The sequence below is a fragment of the Aquila chrysaetos genome, chromosome 9 (genome assembly GCF_900496995.4).
Source record: "Aquila chrysaetos chrysaetos chromosome 9, bAquChr1.4, whole genome shotgun sequence".
Taxonomy (NCBI): Eukaryota; Metazoa; Chordata; class Aves; order Accipitriformes; family Accipitridae; genus Aquila; species Aquila chrysaetos.
The window spans coordinates 8,751,398-8,776,261 of record NC_044012.1 but is presented as its reverse complement, the minus strand read 5'-3'; the positions used below and the strand labels follow the sequence as shown (position 1 = coordinate 8,776,261).

At 36.3% G+C, this 24,864-nt stretch overlaps 1 protein-coding gene across 4 annotated transcripts in view; it reads left to right on the top strand.

The window, feature by feature from the left end:
• Positions 1-24,864, top strand: part of CDH8 (cadherin 8) — a 149,893-nt gene that overhangs the window by 6,046 nt on the left and 118,983 nt on the right. For 3 of the 4 annotated variants that reach the window (XR_003925073.1, XM_030026089.1, XM_041126238.1), the window contains exon 2: positions 9,328-9,772. Coding sequence is in view for 3 of the 4 variants with exons in the window: in XM_030026089.1 (XP_029881949.1) it covers positions 9,521-9,772 (252 nt within the window). In the remaining variant the exon portion in view is untranslated. Of the gene's footprint in view, positions 1-8,928; positions 8,947-9,327; positions 9,773-24,864 lie in introns of those variants that run through there. The other variant, XM_030026090.2, reaches the window with a different exon arrangement.

Here is a 24,864-nt window from a genome sequence, read left to right as displayed (position 1 = left end):
TAGGCAGAGCATGGTTAACACCCAATTCTCAGTTGCAGGCCAATCTGTTTGCCTTTTTATGAGCTCTCTTCATGTTGTGCACAACCTGCCTCCCCCCCCCCCCCCTTAAAAGTGATACAGGTCTTCAAATTATGTAATACACCCTCGTAAAAATGAGCATCAGTCTGAGAGATGAGGCTGGCATGAGCTGAAGCTATTAAATCTATATGTAATGCAGTTCTATTTTAGTCAAAGGAAAATCACTTTAATCAGTGGACTGTAGAGAATAAAAATGACTTCAGTTCATTTCTTCCTCTTACTATAGAATGAAAACAATGCAGATACAACTATTTTTGTCATGTTTGAGTTTCTGGACCACCTTGGTTGATCAAACAGATTTTGACTTTCTTCCATCTCTGTTTTAAGCCTGCATCATGAGCTTCTCAGCACAACGGCGTGAGGTGAAGTAATGCTTTGACACACATCAGTGGAGTATCTGACTCCCGTAAACCTGAAAACAAATCTTTTTTCTTAGTATAAAAAGTGGAAAGGGAAGTTTGCAAATACCTTTTCTTCTACAGTAGATCTAAAATAGCTTTATTGTCATTTTAATGCTTATTCTTTTGGTATCAGCTGTCATGAAAAAGAAATAAGCCACCCAAAAAATCTACAACAAAAAACCCCCCAACCCTAAAATGTAGATACTCATTTCATTGGAGAGGAAATGCAATCAAACAAGTAATATTATTTCAATTGCAAACTGTGGAGCACATACTGCCTCGTTGTCCTGTATCTGTACAACATGTAGCACAGTTGGATTCATGACTGGAATTCCTGAGCACTACACAATGCAAGTAATACCAAAGTAGAAAAAATAGTTTGGAAGTGCTAATAACACACTTGGTGGGGTTTTTAAATGCATTCTGGTTCTGTAAAGTAGTGAACACTTCTGGAAAGACTGACAGCTTTATATACAAAGCATCAGAGACTTGGCAGCTTTAAAGTTGGCCTGTGTTGTTTTTACTGTTGAAGAGTAACAAAAATGTCCCCAATAAGAAATTTTGTTGATTCAGATAGAAGTTAAACAAGAAGCATGACATCTCAGGGCCAGGATACTCTTTTGTTTTTGGTTTTTTTTTTTTAAGAAAAGGATTTCCTGAAAGTAAATATTTGCCAAAAAAGTATACAAAATATTTAGGTAGTCACTAACATAAAATAGACTTTGTAGATATGATAAAGTATCATGTTTAAGCAATCACAGAATAACAGACAATTTGTTACAATATGTTACTTTGATTAAAGTAGATATATTTCAATGTAATGTACATGTCACTTTCTCTTTATCCCAAAGCATTAGTCAAGTTGTGTAATGACCTATATCCTTTAGCAGCCTCATCTCTACCTCAGAACACCAGTCGTGGTGTTTCCTAGTTAATGCAGAAGAGTAAGGAAATTAAGGAAGATGAATTTATCTTAGAAAAGCTTTTCTAACCCTGCCTTTGCCTCTGAAACAGACCCCTAAAACAGAAGTAACTAGCTTTTGCTAATAATAATCTTATAGATAGATGAATAAATCACCCAATAAATATTAAAGGTCTAAACACTGAAGAAACTGTTGCATTTCCGTACCTGCCTGTGTGTTTCTGCATGTCTATGTTTCCTTCCTCAGCGCAAGTTTATGGATTCCATCAGCTATATGCCCGATGCAGACTGACAAAAACTGTGCTTAAAACAATCCCTTAGCATTTGACGCAAGCTTAGGAATGCAGTAACTTGAAGAACTGTTCAGATGTCTTTAACTATAAAAAGTAGCAATGTATGACTAAGCTTAAAAAAATCAAGTGGCATATCTTTGCACACTGAATCACTCTGTGCGTTTTTGTGTAGGACAGAACAGCTAAGACCAAAAGAAAGCGAAAGGTAGTGTCCGTTACTGTTGTTGATGAAATAAGTAATTCTTTAGATAATTGCCTTTGATTCTCCAAGCAGCCATAAGCAAATTGCCACACATAATATATCAAAATAAACCTGGACAATTGATTTGTTCTTGTATTGGCAGGATCCTCTCCTGCACATCTCTGACAGCACAAAGTATACTTCAAGTGTATGTCACCCTGCTGCTATAGCAGAGTTAGCGTAACATTTCCCATCTCATTTTCCTTCCTTTGAAATTTCAGGTGCTTGGCCAAAGGAAAGGATGTGTGGATAATGCTTTTCTATGTTACAGTTAACTCCAGGTGACATAACAGTCCCTTAAAATCACTGTTAGTCAGTGAAATTTAGAGCAGCTACAAAGTACAATTATGATTTGGGGCAATGCCTGCAACATGCATGGCCCAGAATCTGGCTGCTGGCTCGCTGGCGTTTTCAGCCCCTCTCCACTGTGTGGTGGTGTGTACTGCTCATGGTCAGGATCACTGGGAGTTCCCCTCCTGACAGACTATTCTCAGAACAGCACATCTGACTGCTGCCTGGCTGCAGCTGAGATGGTGGGAGACGTTTCCATCCCTAAAATCTGCCAGCATCAATGAACAGAGCTACATCAGATTGCCATAGTCACATACCAGTAGTCCATCAGAGTTTTATTTAAGTAGTTTCATTGTCCCTAATTGCTTGTTCTCTTCTACTTTTCCAGAAGTTATCCTCCAGTTTTGTTGATTCAACTATTTGTCTGACTGCTCTCTAAAGCATATAGTCAAACTTCATACGCTCTTTGGCAGCACAGCTGTTTTCAAAACTTTCTGTTGTTGTCCTGTAGTTTATGGACTCTTTAGCTGTGCAATGATCTGGGTTATAAACTTGAAGGAAAAGACTTCCTGAAACAGGGGGTTGCAATTTTTTTTAAACCCACATTTCACTGATCTGGCTTACAAATAGCATATCTGCAGGGATAGTAAATTGCAGTGAAGAAAGGAATGGGAATGGAGAAGAATTATTGGAAACATGCAGCTGGCGTGTTGCAGGGGCAGGGTGGGGGCAAGAACCTCTTAAATTAAAATTGCTCTTGGTGGAAGAATAGCATGAGCAATGACCTAACCCAGCTCTGTCAAAATGATTTGGTTTAAAAAACACCTTACTATTAAAAGCGTTTAAGTTAACAAGATCAGTTTGACAGAACTGGGTTAGGGAGTGACTACATATACAGTTATGCTGGCAGATAAAAGAGGCAGTAAAGTCTAGCCAGGGCATGCAAGTGGCACTTTGCAGTGGGCATTGCAAGCATGATATGAGCTACTGCCATAGTAGCATGTCTGATTACAGCCTCGGTCCCTCCTCATCTTGCAGTGAAGTGGAGAATTGCTTTTTAATTTTAATTTTTGGGGGGTATGTGAGTAATCTTCACACAAATGAGTAATCTGCTGAAGAATAGTAGTTATTATTTATGGCAAGAAATACTCACTCCTTTGCAGCAGAAACATGAGAATGATACCTTATCCAAGGTAATTTAAAGTCCAGTTCAGGTACAATATAACTTGATATGTCCTGGAAACAGAATGAGTATTTAGAAAAGTTATGCGGGCAAGGATGACACAGTTATTTGTTGGTTATGGTGTCTTGATAGTTCTATTCTGATGGACTTTGGTTTTGTTCTGCTTTAATGGCAAATTTAAAATCCTTACTGTAGTTCTCTTATGAGTAAGAATTATTCCTACAAGTGAGACTGGAGTGCTAAGGCCTTATATTTTTACTGTTGAAAACTTAAGGCTCTATTGTGCTGCCAAAAGAGGATCAATGAAGGAAAGATAATTGTACTTCCCACGGTGGGAAGGCTTTGCATCACGTTGCTGCTATTGATGGAAAAGGACCCTGTCTGAATCCTTGAGAAATGGGTCTAGGAAGCATAAGTGGTAGTGTAGCCAATACCTGCAGTAGTAAAAGTAAACCTAAAGAGCTTAAGGAACAGGAAGAACAGTGTGAAGTAAAAAAAAAAAAAAAAACCCAAAAGATACTCTAGCTACTGTGGGGACAAAAAAAACTTGAGGGAGAGAAATGGCCAGAGGTAAAAAAAAAAATAGTAATTTGAACAATAACAAGGAATTTCCTTGGATGTTAACAAAGGAAACACTAAAAGGTAGAAAATACCTATACCTGTGTACAGGCTGTCAAAATGGACCCCAATTTTGCAGACCTATTGACAGGGGAAACACAATTCCTGATCATGAGCTGTGGGAAACCTGTGACAGTGTAGGGAGAAACTTATTGTTGCTTAATGAATTTCAGATAAAGGAAGTCACAAGATGTAAACTTTTTGTCAAGGACACCTGATTAACCTTCCTATTTTATTTTTGTAACCTATATTAAAACTGTTACCCACAGCTCTGTTTTGCAGGAATAAGAATCCTTACTTCTGGCAGAAATTAAATTAAATTAATTCTTCTGGACATGAGAGCCCACATGGGTCGGGTGGAATTTCGAGGCTCCAAAGGAAGCATGCAAAATGCACAGGCTATCTGCCTGCTGTCACACAGTGCTAGCTGGAACTCTCTAGGTGATCAGTAAATGAACGCCCCTCATCAATTATTCGAGGCTGCTTGTATTGTAATATGGATTTGCTTATATTGAATTACCATTAAAGGTAGAGATTATGCATGAAGTTATCTAAAACTTTTTTACTAGAAATCCATTGCCTTTAAGTATTGTTTACCTCCTCATTTTGTGGCAGTCTGGTATCAGTCTTCTGAATGCATGCTTAAGGGGTCATTTAATGTACACAAAAAAAAAATCCTGAAAATTCTACCAAAAAACCTGCTTTAGGCACAGATCACCAAATTTTGTCTGGCATCTCTAGTGTAACTTATTTAAATAACCAGTATTTCATGGTTTTTTTTACCTGAATAATACACCCTAATGAAATAGCGAGGTCAAAGGGCTTTGCTGTTGCATATCATCACTATGAAGGATAAGGTAAATGCAGAATGAAATAAAGAAAAAACGTTGTTGCGATTAAGACAACCCTCTGTGTCTCTTATGTGAAGAAACGCTAGAGTGGCTCTAAAATCTTTTAAACTAAGATCGTGGTGTAAATCATGCTTCTTTTTCAATAAGAAGTTTATCTATTAAACTACTTTTATTAACTTTTGTTAAAAAGATTAATAATCTACTGCATTCCAGTGTTCTCCTTTTAAAGCTACAAGATGATTCTAAAATACCTGTAGCAAAATTAATTTCATCAGAGACACTAGCCGTCATAAAGCTTTCCACCACTCATATACAAAATGAGAACTGTCATCAGTTAGTACATCTACTATAACTAACTGCTGTCATACCTGGTTCTAACTTTAAGCAGGCAATTAACTCATACAAGTAATCTACATAGATTTTAGTTCCAAAAGAGATTGCAGTGTGTATTACATTAATTTCTAAAGTTGGTATGCTAGTTATGTTCTAGTGTTAGGTTATAAACTTCTACTTCATTGTAATTACTTTTTGTGTTGTACTTGTATAAAACTTAGGCACTCTATGCCCTAGAGTTGTATGAGTATTGCTCCAGGATGGATGTTGCTGTTAATAGAATAATATTTTTCTAAAAGTATATCAGCACATACCGTAAGTGGAAAACAAACCACTCAGCTTTATCTGTATTTCTCTATAGGTTGTGCATGGACAACCAAATTTATGAATACAGTCTTATGTTTTTGAAACATAGGACAGTTATCTGAATCTCTGCTACCTGACATAGTGTCACATTTTCTTTCCTCTCTTTGCTACATTAAAGAAATTCTTTATATTTTAAACATCACTTTCCCCTCTCAGGGATGAAGGAAGAACTAAAGCTGTTTTGTCAACAGCTATGCTAGATTAGAGTTGTATCTATAGTTGTATATATCATACACTATACAAGGAAACCACTTAGAAGAGCAGTGAAGTTTTGTTAAAGATAACAGCCCAGGGCCATTTGAATATGTGGAAATTCAAAGCAAAAATTGTGCTTTTATCAACACCAACAAAATCTTTATGAGGCTGGAAACACACTCTTTAAGGGCTGTGTGAATGTCCTCTTTTGGTTGCTTAGCAAAAGGTAGTTCTGGCTTCACTGGAATAATTTTGCTGTCATTCTATACTCACTGCTTCTTTAGACCCTGGCATAATATAAGAAGGGAAAAGGCTGCTGTGCCTCACCTGCTAGTCTTCCCTGATTGCCAGATCTCCCTTTACATGTAGCTTTTTAATATTGTTATAGTAGCCTGATTCAGTAGCCATATCGGTTTCTCCTACACATCTAATCCAGAGGATTATAATTCAACTGCCAGGCATTTCTTGATTTTCATATTAGCCTATATGAAAATTGCAGGGCCAAGTATTTAATAATGCCTTCCATCAGCTCCCAACCAACGTGGTGTTCTGCTCCCAGGAGTGGAGAAGACAATTCATCTCCAAATTTGGTAAAGAAATTTGGGGACAGTACAATCTCCATGCATTGCACAAAGTAAATGCCACAATTCACTGATAGAGCAGTGAATCCCAAATAAGAGTCTGTTTCTCAAATAAATCTCAAAAGGCTCCACCAGTCTAAGTTGAACTATAGAGAAATTTATCCAACTCTACTGTTGCACACTGATCATGTTCCCCTGCAGTACACTAATACATGAAAAAGCCCCATCAGATTTTTTTCTTTACCCTGCACTGCCTAACACTTGCCTAACTTTCCTGTTGGTACTTGAGAATCTCACAGTTTTGTGTTCATTGAGCTTGTGTAACTACTCTTCACAGGGTTATTTCATTGATTTGGGTTTAATGAAATGGTATGTGCATTACTAATATTTTTGGTGTGCTTTTGACTCTTGTTTGCCTTGAGGTATTGCTAAATAGGGAGCTATTGTGAGGATGGTCCAGCCACAGGGAATCTTATGCATTAGTGCTAGTGGATAGGTCCTAAATTTGATTGAAGTGAAGAGTAACAGGCAGGAAGTCTGGGGGAGGAACTGAGGAGGAAAGCACTGAAATGAGCTTAATGCTTGCCAAGGATTCAGAGTGGCAGTCTGAAAAACAAATATCCTGTTCTTTCTTCAGACAAAAATGTTTCTGTGAGCATCATATTGTTTTATCTCATTTATTTCATCTCTTTTAGAAGGCAGCCTGTGTACATTAATTAGGAATTGTTTTCAAAAAGCTTCTTGAATATGAAAAGAAGTGCTTGATTATTATTTGGTCCTGTGAGTAAAAAGAACTATACTAATTTGTACTGGGAGAGTAAGAAAGTCAGTCATGGCCCACTTGGGTTCTTTTTATAAGGCTTTCTTGGACAAAGAACGTACTATTCTATTTCTGGTGGGCGTCTATTTCTGGGTCAAAAATCACTTTGTATATAAAAACTGAAAACTCGGCTACAGAAAAGGCCTCTCAAGTTACGTTTTCAGTTTATGCCCCCCAGTTTTGAATTTAATCCTGGATATTATTTGAAGATGATGTCTATTACTCTGTTTTATAGTGGTTCTATTTCTCCTGTGTTTCAATTCTTGCTCCAATGAAGAAATCAGAAAAATCTGTCCCCTGGCAGACATGTGCACCCGCAAGTCTACTCACATATGCACAAGGATACCATACAAACACACTTAACCACTTTCATTGAAAGTTTGGCTGTTTCTCTTTTTGGTACCTTCTACCACCAAACATGCCCCAGGAAATCTATCTTTTTAACATGTGCCACAAAGCAGCAGTAGTAACCTCCATTTAATTCCCTAGACTGTCAATTAGACTGTTTGCTCCCCATCCTCTTCTGGGATTGAGAGAATGACGAGAGATTGAAGGCCTCTTTTACTTCCCTCATGTTTTTCCCAAAATTTCATTGCAAGAGCATAGTGTATTCTCCGACTTCTTTCTTTCCATGTCAGCGATGAGGCCTGTAAGCCACAGTTACTTCTGTAATGGATATTCACTTCATTCTTGATGCATTGTCAAAGCACCGCGCTATTAGCTTACCATTCTTCCATGCTACTTGAGATATTGAGTTTTAGTTTGATAACAGCTCTTCTTCCCTTTTAACAAGACAAGTTGCTCACAGTTTCAGATTTTCATGCAACAGATTTCACAGTTGCTTTGGCAATTACTGAAGTTTAAAAAAAAAATTACTTTTTACGTTGTTTGCTTTTAAAATAACAGCTGACTTTTACTGGTGGTGTTTTCAGATATTCTCTTCCATGAGTATGTACGAACGTAAAAAAAAGAAACAACTTCCCCCCCCCCCCCCAAAAAAAAAAAACAACCCAAACAAACAAAACCCACCACCAAACCCCCAAGATTTTCATAGACATGCAACACTAGGAACTCATTTTAAAGTGGGGAAAAAAAACCCCAGCCTAGGACATAGTATAAGCTTAAGAGTAGACGTTTCTACTTATTTTGTATATAGTAGTTTCTTATGAGATTGATTTTTTGGATATGAATCAGTTAAAGAAAATATATCAGGAATCTTTTTACATAACTCCAGCCTTATTAGAGTAGTTGTAATGCAGCCCTTCTCTCTGAGCCATGTCCCATCTATCTTTCTAAGTGATCCATGGCTGCATTTCAGGTTTTGCCAATCAGTGCAGCATTAGCAAGCCCTGCTATGTTAACTTGCTTGTGCGTTTCAAGGAATATTTACACTGAGATGAAACCTGATGTGGCCGCCTAATGGGTGGAAAGGGTGGGTGGGGAAAGAAGGACAAAATGCTCCCAAGTGTCCATCAAAGAAAATGTCTAAAATAAAATGTGACTCTGTTTTCTCTGAAAGTGAGAGGGGGACACTAAGAGTCCTGTAGTGCAGATATGCATAAATGAGCTTACTTAGGTTCTAGTAGTGGTCTGGTTTGGGGATCATGGATTTCACAGTGGACTTACCAGTCCTGTTCCTCTGCTGGCCTGTGACAGTTTTGCGGAGCTGTATGCTGCTGCAGCTAGATGATTACTAAAATGCGAGTGTACTGCTGGAGCCTTGTACGCTTACGAGAAGTAATTTTTTTTTTTTTTCTTGTGGAGGAAAAGAGAGTAAGTCTGTATGCAAGAACATTATTTTGTTTGACTTTTATTATTTGACATGCCAAGTATTTATAGTTGACTACATAAAAAGTATAGGCTAGCAAGAAGGCCAGGAGCTTCTTCAGACCCTAAGACAAACTGCAAGTAAAATGTTTTCCTGAGCGTGTGTAATCATTTATCTGGGTCTTCTCTCACTATTTCATGCAATGAAGGAATTCACAGATCACTTTATTTATTTTTTTAATCCATTTAATAGGCACTAATATTATGTGCTGCAAATTGAAAACCTAATATGGTTTGTTTATGATGTAAAAGTAAATAAGATCTTTCTGAATGCTTTCCTAAGCTCTTTAGTCACTGATTTGACCTTTTTTTTTTCCCCCCCACCAGGAATCTTTAATGACTGGAAAACTCAATGGATCATGTTTTTATAATCTAAGCTATTTTTACGTTGACTGTGCTGTACACATGGAGGAGCTGTAAGTAAATGTTCTGTACTGCATGATGAATTGGATTGCTACAGTCTGGAGGAAAGCAAAATAATAATTTCATTTCTGTGGTGATTTGCGTAGCTTGTGGTACAATGCCAGAAAGACTAACGGAAATGCTTATGGATACATGGACTCCATTAATAATATTATGGATTACTGTCCTTCCTTCCATTTATATGGCTCCAATGAATCAATCTCAAGTTCTACCAAGTGGATCAAGTACAGGACTAAAAAGGCTAACTGAAGAACAAAGAGTTTTGAACCGTTCCAAGAGAGGTTGGGTTTGGAATCAAATGTTTGTATTAGAAGAATTTTCGGGACCTGAACCAATACTAGTTGGCCGGGTAAGGCAAGATTTGGTTTTTTCTCTTGAGTATGTAAATGTATAGCATGTGAAGGTCTTCAGTCATCTGGACTTTTCTAAGAAATTCAAATTTGAGGTGCTCTGTTACTCTGAAAATCTCTAATATCCATACCTTTGTGCTTTAAATTTATCTCATTTTAAGGATATGGTTTCCTGGTTAGCTAACCTGCTATTTACAACAAAATTATGCATATTCCATTTGCCAAAAATACACAAGCATGTGCACGTCCTCTCTTTAATATCGTTAGTCACCACTCTCTGCTTCTGTCAGCTGAAGATTTTCACTAAAGCAGCTTTTTGTAATATGTTCCTATTCATTCAAAATATGTTCCTATTCATTCGTTCAAAACGGTTGTTACACCTATAGGCCATTTTCTATCTCCAGCCTGATTACACAGAAGTTATTTATGCTCTGAGAATTTTTAAAAACAAAACCGAAACGGGAAGTGTGGTATATACAGCAAATTACAAGGTATTAGCTTATAGGGAGGTTCTGATAAACACACATATAAAATAACATTGTTGCCACAGGTTTTGTAATTTACTTTCAAAGTTAGGAAGATAACGCAAGGAAAATTATCATGTTTTTCTATGTGTCCTAGCTTGCCTGTTGCCTTAAACCTTTGATTGTTGCCATGCATTAGCTTATTTTGTAGCTCAGTGTATTACTCCCAATCAGTGTATCAGCCTTGCACTTTCCCTAAAAAGAGATCATGGGCCATCTGCATTCATCAGGAATGAATTATCTTTAGAATTATTCTTAGAAAAAAATTATCTGTTCCTAAATGCATGTTTGGGCCTATAGTGAGCAGTTATAAATACCTTGATTTTTTTTATCACTAAAGTTCAGTTGCCTTTGAATAACCAGGTACATTATTGTCATATTACGTGGCTACTGAAATTGAGTAAAAAAAAACAAAAACAAACCAAAAACAGAAACCCCTACAGAACAGAAATTATGGATATCAGTTAATTTCATGATAATTTTGGAAATTTTATTGGTAAATGAATAACATATAGGGACTGTCAATATTATATCTATTATTGAAGAGAACACAGATCAAGCGCATTCCTAAATTTTTCCTAGTAGCCGCTTTCCAGTCGAAACTTAGGGTCAGAAGGTGTAATGAGCTTTATATCCAGTGACTCTTGAGCACTGTGTTAATTTATACTTATATCAGGTATTATATATCTGTTCTCATTTGGTTTTCTGTGGTTAGCAACATCTCAATTTCAGAGAGATAGCGATATGCTTACTTCAGATCTTAAAATATTTTATCCAGCCCATTCTTTTTAGAATATTTTGGTCAAGCTTTTAAATGATTTTGAGTTGCTTTTGAGTAGCTGGGGAGAATCCTGAGTTTGTACTTTGTAGTACTTTGATTTTCAGGGTATATCCAAGTCTTAATATTTCTACAATATTAAGTTTTTTTGGTGGGCAAAATATCCTGAATTGTTGAAGTCATTAGTGAATGGAAGTGGGTGGGTTAAACTAAGCCAAAATAATAAAGACATTATCCCATCTTCTGCTGGCATTTTGAATAGAATTAGCTGCCCTAAAATGCTGTGACAATCTATTTGTTGAGACTGCCTCATAATTAAAACACTGCATGATATAGATGGAAACGAGCAAAAAGTGAAATTTGCTCCCATAGGGAGAAATCCTTGGCTTATTCATGAAAATTGGCTTAAAATATTCTTGTAATTCTTGTCTGTATTTTTTCACTCTCTCCAGAAAAATCATCCGTATTTCTGACTTGTAAACCTTAGGAAAGAAAAATAAGTACTATAGGTGCTTTCAAACTCTGCTGTAGTCAGTAGAAACAGAGGTACTCCACGTCTTTCAGAGCTGCTCTTAATCCTTCCTGACTATAAAGCAGCAACTCCCTCAATTTTAGTTCTTGACAATCCTTCCTCCCAAAACTCAAATGTGTACAGAATGTCACAAGCAAAATGCTCTCCTTCTCCATGAGTTGGGCTATGGTTTGTCCTCTGTGATGCTCATTGGTTTCTTATCCATTGCAATTTAAAAATAACCTCCTTTTCAGAACTCACAGTAGATTTGCACTTACCTAGTTCCTCCTCATCTCTTTTTTTACTTATACTCTTCCTCCAACCTTTCAATTTTGCCCCCTGCCAATGGATTTGCACACTTGGGGTATCTCCTTCATTCTGTGGCTTTCTTTATCAACTATTTTTCTGTGCTATGACTAACCTTGATTTCCCCCACCCCCCACCCCAGACTTTGAATGAAGGGTGCTCTGTAAAATAAGATATAGTGAATTAATGTAGAGAGGCTTAGTATTGTGGAAAGAATAATACCAAACGTGTGCCACCTGCCTGCTGCATTTTCTGGGCATAGATGTGCTTTTGTGCCATTATAGAGGCAGTGTTGCTTGTATGTGCTTTTTATATGTTCAAAGTACTGGTATAATCTCCAAACAAATTTATTATTTGACAGTTAATTGTTTCAAAGGGAAAATTCTTGAAGCAAATCTAATTATGTAGGTTTTGGTTGCAGTTTTTGTCTCTTCCTACACTATTGTAGAGTACATGGTACTTTTCATAGTCATGTATGGTTTGTACAAACATGTAATTAGGTGCTCTAGATAGTAAATACAAAAATAAGGTTTTGCACAAACAGAAATAATATATACACAAGCAGAATTTGATGTATGTTCTCAAATATACCTTTAAAGCCCACTGAGAATTCAGCTCTTAAGAACTGCTCAGAATAATGTTGATACTTAAATAATGTTTTTCATGTCAGTGGGTAGAAAGGCACTGAGTAGAAGCATTTGATTCTAATGGAATTGAAACGTATATCGGCAAAATAAAACTGAAAATTGAGGTTAATTATAATAAATATAACAAGAATACAAATCACTTTCTAAAGAAAAGCCTGAATATAGAGTCTATGCATTCATTCTGTTAGTTAAAAAGATCTCATAGCAAAGTTTCTGAAATACAGAGAAAGTTGAGCAAGACAGGATTTACAGAGGAACGTAGTATCATTTATTAGGCTGCTCAGTTTCTCCAGGAGAAACAGCTTCTAGGCATAAAGACCCTTCTTCAGAATTTTAAGTGTGGCAATACAGCTGCACACTCTTCAAAGGTACTTGTTCATTGCCGTTCTGCATGAATATATATTAATAAATGCATTCCAAATGTATTTACTCTAATAAATGAAAGAATGTGGGGTGAGACTAATAGGGGGATTTAATGTGACTTCTTAAAGCATGGTGGTTTTCTTCAATGACTTGAGTAAAGGACAGGAGAAAATCTTATGCTTTCATTCTTGAACTTCTTACAACGAGTTTGAACAATATGCACTTTTAATGTCAGTTTTCGTCATTATATTCAGTAGGATCAAGCTCAAACAAAATAAGCCCCTCTACTTGAGTTCACACATCTGTAAAAAATGTGTGAATACTTATCTCTTAGGGTGATCTCTGAATTTATGAGATTTCTCTATAAAATGCTACAAACATTCTAGTTTTTCTTTTTTTGTCTGTATTAATATTGCATTTATTTTGTCACATGGTATTGGAATATTCCGTATTGTTTTGATCTGTACATGTAGAAATGTATATATGCATTCTGAGAAACCTACAAAGTAACCTATTTTTCATGTTTGTGTGACATACTTCAAATGAGTTTGGTTTTGTTCACAGCAACACAATACAGAAAGATAGATTTACAAATACCCTTTCATACTTTATGTGTTTTTGGGGGTTTTTTTTTTTTTTGCTTCATCCATAGAAACAGGTACATACTTTACAAAGCTACTGCATCTACTTTAGAAGACTCCATATACTGCATATTGCTGTCAGCAGTTTGCAGGCCTCCCAGTGGTTGACAATCTCATTCAAGTGTAGAGTGATATGTCTTGTGACACTGCATGCTGTCCCTGTGGACTTGATTAGTTAGAACTTTTACTTGATATACACTGCTGCATTTTCTTAGTCTCCTCTGCATGCATTTACAGCACCATGGCAGATGTGCTGTGAAATCTGTGGTGTAGCAAATGCCACTGTTCTTTCACAGGAGACAGCCATTGAATTCACAGTGAAATAGATAATGGAGTTAAAAAGCATTAGGAAACTAGGTTTTGGGTATATAATTGTAGCTCCTGTTTTATGGAACATGTGTTGTTTGTGATGTTTTCAATGGGATAGGACCTGGCTTAATGATGTTTTTAAGCAAAAACCTGGGATAGTTAATGTGTTAAAAGTTGTCATTTGTAAGTACAATGCAAGGAAAGAACAGATGAGGGAATGAGGGTGACAAAAGTTGTTTGTTTGTTTTTATTTCCCTGGCTTACCATTAAATGAATCAGCTGTTAGGTCCAGGCACAAAAAACCACTAATGGTCAGTCAGATTGGTGCTGTTTCTGTGATGATACTCCTCTGGCAGTGCTCCCTGGTTTCTCCCAGAACCTTCCCCACACTTTTTTGAATGTACCTATTTCCAGTCCCAAATATATTACATACTTTGCACACAGTCTCTGTGATGAGAGATTTGTAAAATGAGCCAGGGAAGACCAGCACCTGTGTCACGTGCACAGCTGCTGTGTCACATCTGTGGCATATGGTCAGTAGAAGAGCTGTGCTAGCTCTTGGGAAGTTGCTGATAAAAGCCTGGACAGGGGAGGAAACAAACCAGACTAAGTTACTGAGACTCCGAAAGAATGTGGCCAGGTCAACTCTTCAGTGTAGTGGAGTCTCAAGTAGACATTTTTTTATCTGAGACTCTGGAATTTTTCTTCCTTGCTTCTGATTTACATGGTATGTGTCTTTTCACTCTTGTTAAATGCACATTTTTTTTGTATGGCTTGTAGGATGAGGGAGCTAGGCAACTTTTGCTTTTTAGAGCAATGGAGAGTTTTCCCTTGGTGTATGGGGCTTAGGTTCAGGCCTTTAGAGGAGAAATAATTTTCCTGTAGGAGGAGCAGTAGAGAGGCATTATGTTTTCACAGTTAAGTGCTTCAGGCTGTGCTACTGTAAAAACCGAACCTGGAAATGCAGAGAGCACTTATAAATAGCTTCAAGCTGTATGTTCTACATTATACATGCTTTATGTGATCTTTGATTTCATTGCCAACATACATTTTCTCTCTTAACAAGGAAATGGTAAAATCTTACTTGTTTAAAATTATAAATAGTTCTGTTGAAGTACAAGTGATACATATACGCTAGGTAAACAAGGTTTTAATTAACAGGTTCTTTCCATATGTTTTCCTTTTTATTCCTGCATTGAGCTTGTGATTATAATGGCTGCCTGAAAATACTGTTGTACTCAAGTGATACACACCAGAAATGTATAAGGCTCTCTTTACTTTATGGATTAATTACATGTTGTTTCCCTGAATGGAAGAACTAATTGTGAAATATAGGTGTAATATAGTCCTAGCATAGGTTTCATAGGGTATAACATTGTCCTATGTTAATGCATTGTTAAAGTTTTCACAGTTAGAACAACAGAAATCAGAACACCGTATTCTATAGATTCTCCTCTCTTCCTTCTAATATACACTTGTATGTTTTGCTATCTATGATTTAAATGCATGCCATAAAATATTCAATATCTGAAATGTTCCAAAGTCAACATAGCTTTCTGAGCCCTAGATTTTTGTTGTTGTTTTGCAACCATAATTATACACTAATTTTCCTACTTATGTTTAATAAACTCTCAGAAGCTGAAATGTATCATTTATTTTGCTACTGTATACTTTATGGAAAATACTAATTCCCCCTGCCTTTTGTGTGCTTCTGAAGGAGAAGAGATGACTGTATACTTCATAGAATGCTCCAGTGTACATGGTCTAAATCAGCTTAGTAAGCATGAGTGTAAGTAGCTCTGAGAAAAACTCGTCTTAATTAAATGTTGCTGCAAAGACAATAAATATAGTGTACAACATTTTATAGAAGCCTGATAAAAATAGTGGTTTTTAAACAAATATTCCTGAGTCTGGACAATTTTAATTTCTTTCTTTTTAACTAAGTACAAGTTCCAAGAAATTTCTTCTTGGAACATATGTATTTAAAAAGGGGCAGTCTGACTGAAGTGAGCCAACAGTGTCTACATTTTCTAATACAGTGTAAAAATCATTTTACTGATTTCTCTTAGAGTTAACAAACAAAGACCTATCTTCAGACTCTAAAAATCTCATTTCTGTGTATTTCTGAGTAAGGTTGAATGCTTTCATGATCCATCATCTCCAGTCTAGGGGCATGATATAAACACAATTTAAGTAGAGTCACAGGTTAAAACACTTATGTCAGCTAATACAACCGGACTAGTAATAACTTCAAAGACGCATTTCATCAGATGCCTCCTCTGTTTCTGCCTCACGCTATTATAGTAACAGAGTAAAGTGGCACATACCAGTATGGGCCATTAATGTGGAAAGTGCTTAAAGGAATGCATTATAATGTCAAGTTATGAATCCTGCATACCGAAGGGTCAAGCTGCAAAACACCAGGCACCTTCTGAGCCGTCTGTATTTTCTTTACTGAAGTGGGAACACCTCTGTGATGTAATTTCCATCTTAAGTTTTAGACTTCATAGGCAATAAGTGTAGAATAACTTCAAAGAGTTCGGTTGGGTTTTGTTTGGGGTTTGTGCTTTGAAAAAAAGAATGGTATATATCGTGGACACGATTACGCTCTGTGTGCTTAGGCATTTGGATCCCCTGATGTTACTTTAACATTATTCACTTAAATGTCCCTGTCATATTTTTCTAAAGCCACAAAGATTTCTAATCTTCTGAAAAAAAGTAGCTAATATTGAGAATTTGGTTTGTGAAGAACTAGAAGCTTGTGTACTTTTGTTCAATATATTGATCTAAGCACTTTATCTTTCTCACAATTAATTGAAATGTTTTCCAAGTATGCATTCAAAATGCTGAAGTGACAGTATGAAAAATTAAGTAGAGCCTTCCACATGATATTCTGCAGATGCCCTATGATCGTTTAGTCTTTCCAACATAGCTTTAGTAAATAGTTTTCAATTTCTACCTGTAGGGCCCATCTCTGTTGCTGTCAGGATTCTTCAGTTCCAGTTGTCAATTTAACTACCAATTAGTGCCAATTGTGATACTGTTTTTTTGCTAAAAGTTTGTCCTTTCTGAACTTGGCAAACATATTTCCTATAGGCCACTGAAAAGCTATCAGATAGTAGTGACTTCCCAAAAGTGACAGAACATGTTGCCTTTCGACCAGTAAAGTGAAAGGGTGTATTTATTGTTTATGCATTTATGTGTATTTATATGTCCCTCAATTTACCAAGGATTCATGTAATGAAAAATTAAAAATAATTTTCCATTAAAATGAGAAATGCTTTGGGACTAATTCCTTTAGTGTCTGCAGGCTTCCAGTAAGAGCTCTGGAGCTGAAGTGTGTGATACCTCATGAACTGAATTACATCTGAGAGAGGTTGGCTTTTTAGCTGCTGGAGAGTTCTGTATTTTTAGGATGTAATAAATACACATGCACAGTAATCACAAGAAGAAATTAGTTTGCATGTAAAAAATAATGGGAGTTTGCATAAATTCTGTTTCTTAAAAGTTCTGGTTTAAAAGTTGGGTCTTTTCCTATTCTAGTACAGTGAAAGAAAAAAAGGAAGGTATAATGTGTTGTGCAACAGACCAAGGACTTCACAGCTGAGAGTCTTTTGTTTGGTTTTTGATGGTTTTTTTTGGACAAAGTCAGGAATGTTGACGCTGTGCAATTTACTGGATGTGAAGCAGTCAGCTTCATTACAGAAATAATTTCCTGCAATAATTATTTTAGGCAGTGTGTAAAGGTAACTATTATTTGAAAGCAATGTATGGGGCATGTGGCATTGAAAATAAATGTAGATAATTTTCCTAAAGATCTTTAAGCAAATACTTACGTATCTGAGAAGCCTTTTGGTGATCCCTGAGGAACATCTGTAGTGATACAGAGTAACATATACCTTTCCTTTTTCCTGAGGACTCTCTATTAGTGTAAAGATTCCCCTTCCATACTTTCTTTCAAAGCCTTTATTTTACAGCAGTCATGCCAGCAGCTAAGAAAAAGTAAGTGTAGCTCTCCCTGGAGACTATCAATGCCATTCCTGAATTAACCAGAGGAATCATTAGGAGCAACATAAGAAATCCCTTTTCTTGTTTCAGGGTCTGAGCTCAATAACTGTTATGCACCCAGCCCCTGGTGAATAGAAGCAAAGCTGAGGGTTTGTGTTTCAACTTGATGTGCTGCGTGTTGCTGTTAGATCGCCTCAATGAGGGGAAATGCAGTGAAATAAAAGATTGACTCAAAGAGGATCACTGGAGGCAAGGAGCCCAGTTGTAGGTAGAACCAGCAAAAGATATTTCTTAGCAGTTCAGAGTGCCCTAGTCATCTGCTGGTTTAAATCCAGAAACCATATTATCTAATTTTCTTTTCCCTTGCTGAGAGGACTGCTTACACACAATGGGGGTATTGTTACCAAGTGAGAAAAGGTGAATTTTAGTATATGCAGAACTGGTGGTGGGCATCCAGATGTGAAGTACACAAAGGGTAGAGAAATTGAACCAAACCATAGCTCTTCTATCACATTATTTTCTAAGGTTGTCAAGCTACAAGCATCATTAAGAGCTATGACTTGTTATACACTCAACCTAAGAAATCAGGATATTAAAGTGAATGGAAAAAACCACCTTATTTTCTAATTAATTTGGGATCATCTGCAACATAATTGATGCAACATGATCCTGTATATTAAAGCATGATGCTCAGAATCTGATATTATTCAACTCAAATAGCTTAATGAAAATCTACCATATTTTTACAGAATAAGTTTTTCTAAATACAATTACTGACATACTTGCTATTCCCTTTTCACTCTTTTTTTTTTTTTAAATTGTCTGTTTTGCAGGCAACCTGTTCTCTAATTATTATGCAGGCTAAAGCATTTAATGTAAACTATTGGCACACTTTGCAGTTCCTATTGTTGTCTTGTCATAAAGACAAGAAAATACAATGTCCAGAGGCAAAATGTTGTGTTTCTTCCTTCGTGCAAAATCATCTGAAGCAAGACTTAATGCCAACACAATATTTCAAATTTGTTAGTTTATTTCTGCTAATTAATGGGTCTTGATTATTTTATTGGATATCCCATATACTTGTTAGAATATTCGATTAACTGAGAGCAGGTGCTGATCTAAATATACAAGGACTTCTACTTCATATTGAGTTTTCATATGAATAAACAGAGGTTGCTTAAATTATTTAAAGCATATACCAGGATTTTACTTGGCACGAGAAGATTTACAGACCAAATTGAAATTCAAGCCATGGGGTTTTTTTAAGGGAATCTCAGTGTGGACTTGTTTCTTGTGTGAATTTTTCTTGTATATTGTACATACCCTCAAAGCATACATGGAAGGCATTTTTTTGTATACTGAACTACAGCAAATGAGGAATGGTACACCAAGTAACAGTAAATGTGAAAGCTGTTAATGCTCCCATTTGTACTGAGAAGCCTTAGCTAAAACTTTGATCCATTTTATTGAGTAGGAGACAATTCCTGCCTCAAAGCTGTTACTGTCTGAACAGGATATGCAGACTGTAACTGAGGAAAAAAATATAAATGCAGAAAGATGGTGTGGGCAGAGAAGTAATTATCAAAGTCCACAATTATGTCTTAAGTCCGTGGCATTGCCAGGGGACAAGTTTTCTGATTCTTTTGTTAATTTCCATAGACAGTGCTGTCTCCCACTAGCTAGTAATGGTGTCGCAAGGTATAAAGACCAAATATCATTATGAAGTCTAAGAAACCATGTGATTACTTTTCAAGTGCATGGGACATTCTGTAAGAGATGTGTCCTATGGAATTATTAATAACTTAAATGTGATATAATAATGAATATATATACACGTAAATATATTTAATATAAGGCTTACTGACATGGTGGAGTTATCGTACCTCAAAAATAAAGAATGACAAACAGTCTAAATTGTTAGGCAGAATTAGGCTTCTCGTTCTGTGTAGAAGGCAACTGCACTGATCATCCCATTAGGTAATAATTTTGTAATTGATCTAAATTCTGTCCCCCCAGAAGACCACCTGCAAATTACCGATAAGCAAAGGAATGCTAGGAATTGAGCAGTATATATGTGTAAATAAATAATTGGATTTTTAAGGGAACTGTTTCTATCTAAATCAAATGCATTCTGCACAAATCCTGTAATAGGCAGTTCTCTATGGGACAAAGTCTGATGGATAATAAAGCAAAATTTTGCTCTACTAGTCAGGCTGGAGGCCCACTCTGAGACAACAGGTTCACTGCAGTGCTTTGAATGTGTTATGAAATGTACGTGTTTCGTTCTTGTAAAGTGGATAAACCACAGTATGACTGAGTCAGTTTTTATTCCAACTGACATCTCCTATGCAGAATCAGGAATACATTTGTAAATTCTGCAAACTGCAGAAAGACTGGAAAACATAAGAGATACTTTCCCCACTCTAAAACAGACAAATGTGGCTCCCTTTTGTCTTAAGGCTCAGTTTCCAAGCGTAGTTTCTTTGCAAGAGGAAAGCTCTGATGTCACTTTAGGAAGGCAGGTTGTCAGCCTGGAAGAATACAAATACTGACTCATCTGATAGTCCACTTTGTGTTTAGCTCTGAGAACCTCTGCAGGACAGGAGGATCTAGGCTGGTGTAGGACAAACTAACTGACCTCAGGAGTCTCTTTTCTTGGTGACCTTCCTGCTGTAATAACCATGATACAGACTTCAGGCACTCATGTGTTTCATTGTCCCCATGAAACACTGTCAAAAGAAATCTCTCAGGATTATTTGTTTGAGAATTCTCAGGGAGACCAATAATCCAGTAATAGTGAATCCTTAAATTTATTCTTTTCTCAGCCACTTAATTGATATATAGTCACTTGTCCTTATTACGCCCCATGATATGTTCTGCTACAGAGCCTCAATTTCTGCTTTGTGAAGCTGTATGCTTTGCAGTACTGCTTTTAGTTGATAATAATAATATTGAGGGGTCCAGCCTTCCAGATACTTTGAATTGCTTCAGATCCAATAGATCAAATTCATTCCAAATTTGGTTAGTAAAGTCACTAGGCATTAAGCCTGTCTTAATGTACTTAATGTAAAGCCTTATATGCAGTTTACGCAGTGTCTGGTGGAGGCAGGGAGATGAAGGAAAAAGCAATGACTACACTGAGATGAAAACTGGTGTGCGTGTTGTGCATTTGCACAGGTTGGTACGTGTATGTAAAAGAATATTAAAAAGATTCCTGTTAAGAAGAGGGGACCACGATAATCGGTAGGGCGTGTGTTTCGTTAGTGAAACTGTTGCTCTTTCTGGAATTAAGTAAGCATAGGAGCATAAGAAAGCCACAGCACTCACAGTTTCCTCTCCGTATAGGTTGACCCTTGTAATGTTCATGTCCTTTGTCATTCTTTTAGAAATACTGTTAACCTTTTCTGCAGTACAGTACCTTCACACTTGATGCAGCAGTATTGTGAGCCAAAATTAAAAAAAAAAAAAAAAAAAATAATACACCAAGTAATTTTGCATGGCATACCAAGTTCTGCTTTGTAGCAGGAAAAGAGCTGCAGCTACTCAAGAATCCTTTTTTTATAATCTTCTCTATTGATCACACCTGTATTGAAATACTGTATGTGGAAGCTCAAATATTCTTCGCCAGGGCCTTTCAGCAATAATTGAGTTATCATTTATTTCACTGGAGAATTAAAAAGTGATAATGAGACATACTTTAATTTGTAAAAGAATCTTCTGTCATTCTATGTCTTACCAACCTAACATTAGTCTGGATTCTTTTGGAAATGTAGCTTGCTTATTAGGAATGTGTGAAATGAAATAGTTTAAAAGAGGAAACATTTATCCTATGTATTTCTAAATCAGTATTATTTTCAATTGACACTTAATATGAAAAATTGCTTGTTAAGCTTGTTTTCAAAGGCATAAAGTGTTTTGGGTGTTAAATAGAAGCTGATATGGTTTTATTTATAGGAATTAATGACGGGCTGTATAAGTAGGAAAGGTATTCTTGTATATAACATATCACAGCAAAACTGTGGCAAGGTTTGTCCTTGGTTCTGTTCTGGCCTTTTAGTACAAAGAGCAGGAAGAACAGTCAATAACCACTTATTAATGTTTTTCTTTCTCCTTTATTGTAGCTTTAGGTACATTAGGCTCTCAATAATTATCTCATTCATAATCCTCTATAACAAGTAATATTTTCTGCATCTCGTGAAGCATAATTGGAAAATATTTTCTTTGGATGTACACTGTTTCTATTCCCTCTTTAATATAACTTTACCCAAGAGTATCTTGCCTAGGAAAAATGAGCAAGCATAATTTTATACAGGTAATCAAATCTCTCAAATGTTGGCACATTTTCCTTTATCTCCATGGGACCAAAAGCTAACCTTCAAATAGACCTAGGCTTTAAAAGGGAGAATTTCAGCACACAGATAGAACTCAAATAAGCTTGTACAAGGCAACTTGAACAGAAATGCTGTTTTGACTTATTAGTACTGTATTTCTACTACAGGGTATTCCATTTGATGAATACAGAGCTGTAGGGGAATATATATATATATTAGTCTAAGTGCATGCATATGTGTCTTGGTGTGTGTATATATAGATACGTCTAATATATTATTTAAACACTGGCTTATAGCAGGAGTTTACTGCCTTTCTAAATAATTCTATTTTTTTCCCACTTAGGACTTAAAACCATATCTTGATACAGGTTTTATCTTATTAGGTTGAGCAAAATAAATGTATAGGGGAAAGAAAAGAAAGAAATGAGCATGTCTTTAGAATCATCTTGGTTACAATACACTGTAGAACAGTTAAGTTATTCCAGACCTCCTGACATAAATCATGCTGAAGTAGGAGACAACAAAAGCCATACAGAATTGCAGATATAAAGCTAAGGACTGGTTTCAGGCAGAGCAGACACTTTCAAGGCTAGTATATGGTAGACCTACAATGAAACCTTTCAGTCTCTATTTTTATTGTAGAATTGAACATTCTCATTTCTGTTTTCACTCATTTTGGTATTAAGGGCTCTTGTGAATACAGAACCCAGAGAAAGATGGTACTTAAAGATGATATGACTCTCCAGCTGTAAACAATTTACCAGGATTCTGGCTGTGTGTAACCCAGCAAGATAGCTGCCATTTTCACAATGCTTATTTTAAAGGAGATGCTAGGTCTCTCAATGAAGATTCCCCCCCGCCCCCTGTTCTAGTATAAAAGTTTGTCTTGACATTAGTTGCATATTTAAATGCAATAGTAGGCTTATGTTGGTAATTAAGAATTTTGTGGTGTGAATATGCTCATTCTCCAAGATCAAATTTTGGATTATTTTAATTTCTATTTTCAGTTGGCCAGATTATTCCATGGCTATCATATGTAAAGCCTGGTAATTGAGGTCTGAATTTGTTTTTTTTATGTTCTTGGGCCAAGTTTTTTTCTATTTCGCATTACCATGAAAATATCCACTGAGTTCTTCTAATTAGAACGCTTGAGTTTTAAGAAAATTTTCTTAGTGAGTTGTTTGTTAATCATTGTCTTAATTTACTGTGAAAACATTGTTAAAAATGGGGTATTCAGTAATTGGCTTTTTAAATCTGGTGCAAGCATGATAAAAAAAAAAAGAAGACCAAAAGCCCTCAATACAAAAATTACAAAGTTACATTTTTAACCTGAGTTAAAACAGTAATGGAGATGAGGTAACTTGGCTAATAGTTTTGATAATCTATTAAGTTTATTTGCTGATAGAACAAACTCAGATCACCTGCCTGTGCTTGGAATTTCAGCCCAGGCAGAAAGTACCTCTAATGTGGAGTCAGTATGGATCCTTTCCTGTGCTAGGCTCATAGCTCAGGCCAGTGTTCCTCCTCCAGAAGAAAGAGGGCCTTCACTCAAGGGGTCTTGATAGTCTGAGGTGGGCCTTTTCTTAAAGTTCTTCCCTTTGCACAAAAAATTAAACATCAATGAGCAAAATAAAGAACAGGGATAGAGAGAAATGGTATAACCTAGGGGAAAGGAATTAAGAGGGATGAAAGCTGCTGTTCAGCGTTCTGGTCTTGGGGGAGAGGATTTTCAAATACCTGCCTAATTATATGAGTAAAATGTGGGATGAGGAAATTGTCAGCATGTTTCCTGTGTTCTCTGAAAGTTAGCTGCATGATTCTATAAATTAGGCCCTCTATGAGAGGGTGTGTCTATTTTTACATCTAAGTGACGTGGAAGGCTGAAATATATGCAAACTGACGGCTGTCAGCTTTCGCACAAACCTGGAAAAAGGCATTTAGTTGTTTCAGGGCTAGAGAGAGAGTTTAGATATAGTTGTCTAGAGCAGCTGGTAGATTTCGAAGTCTTTGTGAATCTAAGAAGCCATCTGCTAATGTCCATATTGATGACAGATAATTGACCTGAAATAGACCTGGTAGTGAATTGACCTGAGAGTTTTTTAGGAAATAAAATTTTGTAATCCTCCGATGACACTTCTTTGTAGGTGAGATGACCTCTAACATTCCTTATTTCCTCTCAATGTTCTTTGAACTATACTTCAGTCTATTTTGTATATAGCTACTTTTAATATTATTCAGTGTTTCAGTTGCTCTAGTGAAGCTTACATATACTTTGAGCATGTCTGTAAATCAGGCCTTGCAGGTAAAGGAATGTATACTTGTACATTTTGTCAAGTCTTAGGGCTGGATAATGTATTCACTTTTAAAAATACAATTTAAAAATAATGAAAAATCAACCTTAGAGTACAGACACTCTAAAGGCCACAACAGGAAAGTCAGAGGTGTGGCGTGCTCACTTACATGTGTCAGAACATATGCCATGCTATCTTTCTAAACATCTTCTCCATGAACTTCTACAAGCATATTGTATTGTTTGCTTATATAGAAATGGTACTATACATCTTTTCCAGCTCAATTGTGCTTCACTCCTACTGAAGTGAACTTCCACAAAATTCACTTCAATATATTTGACATTTTTATTATGTTTGGATCTTTTTGTCCTGTAAAACCAGT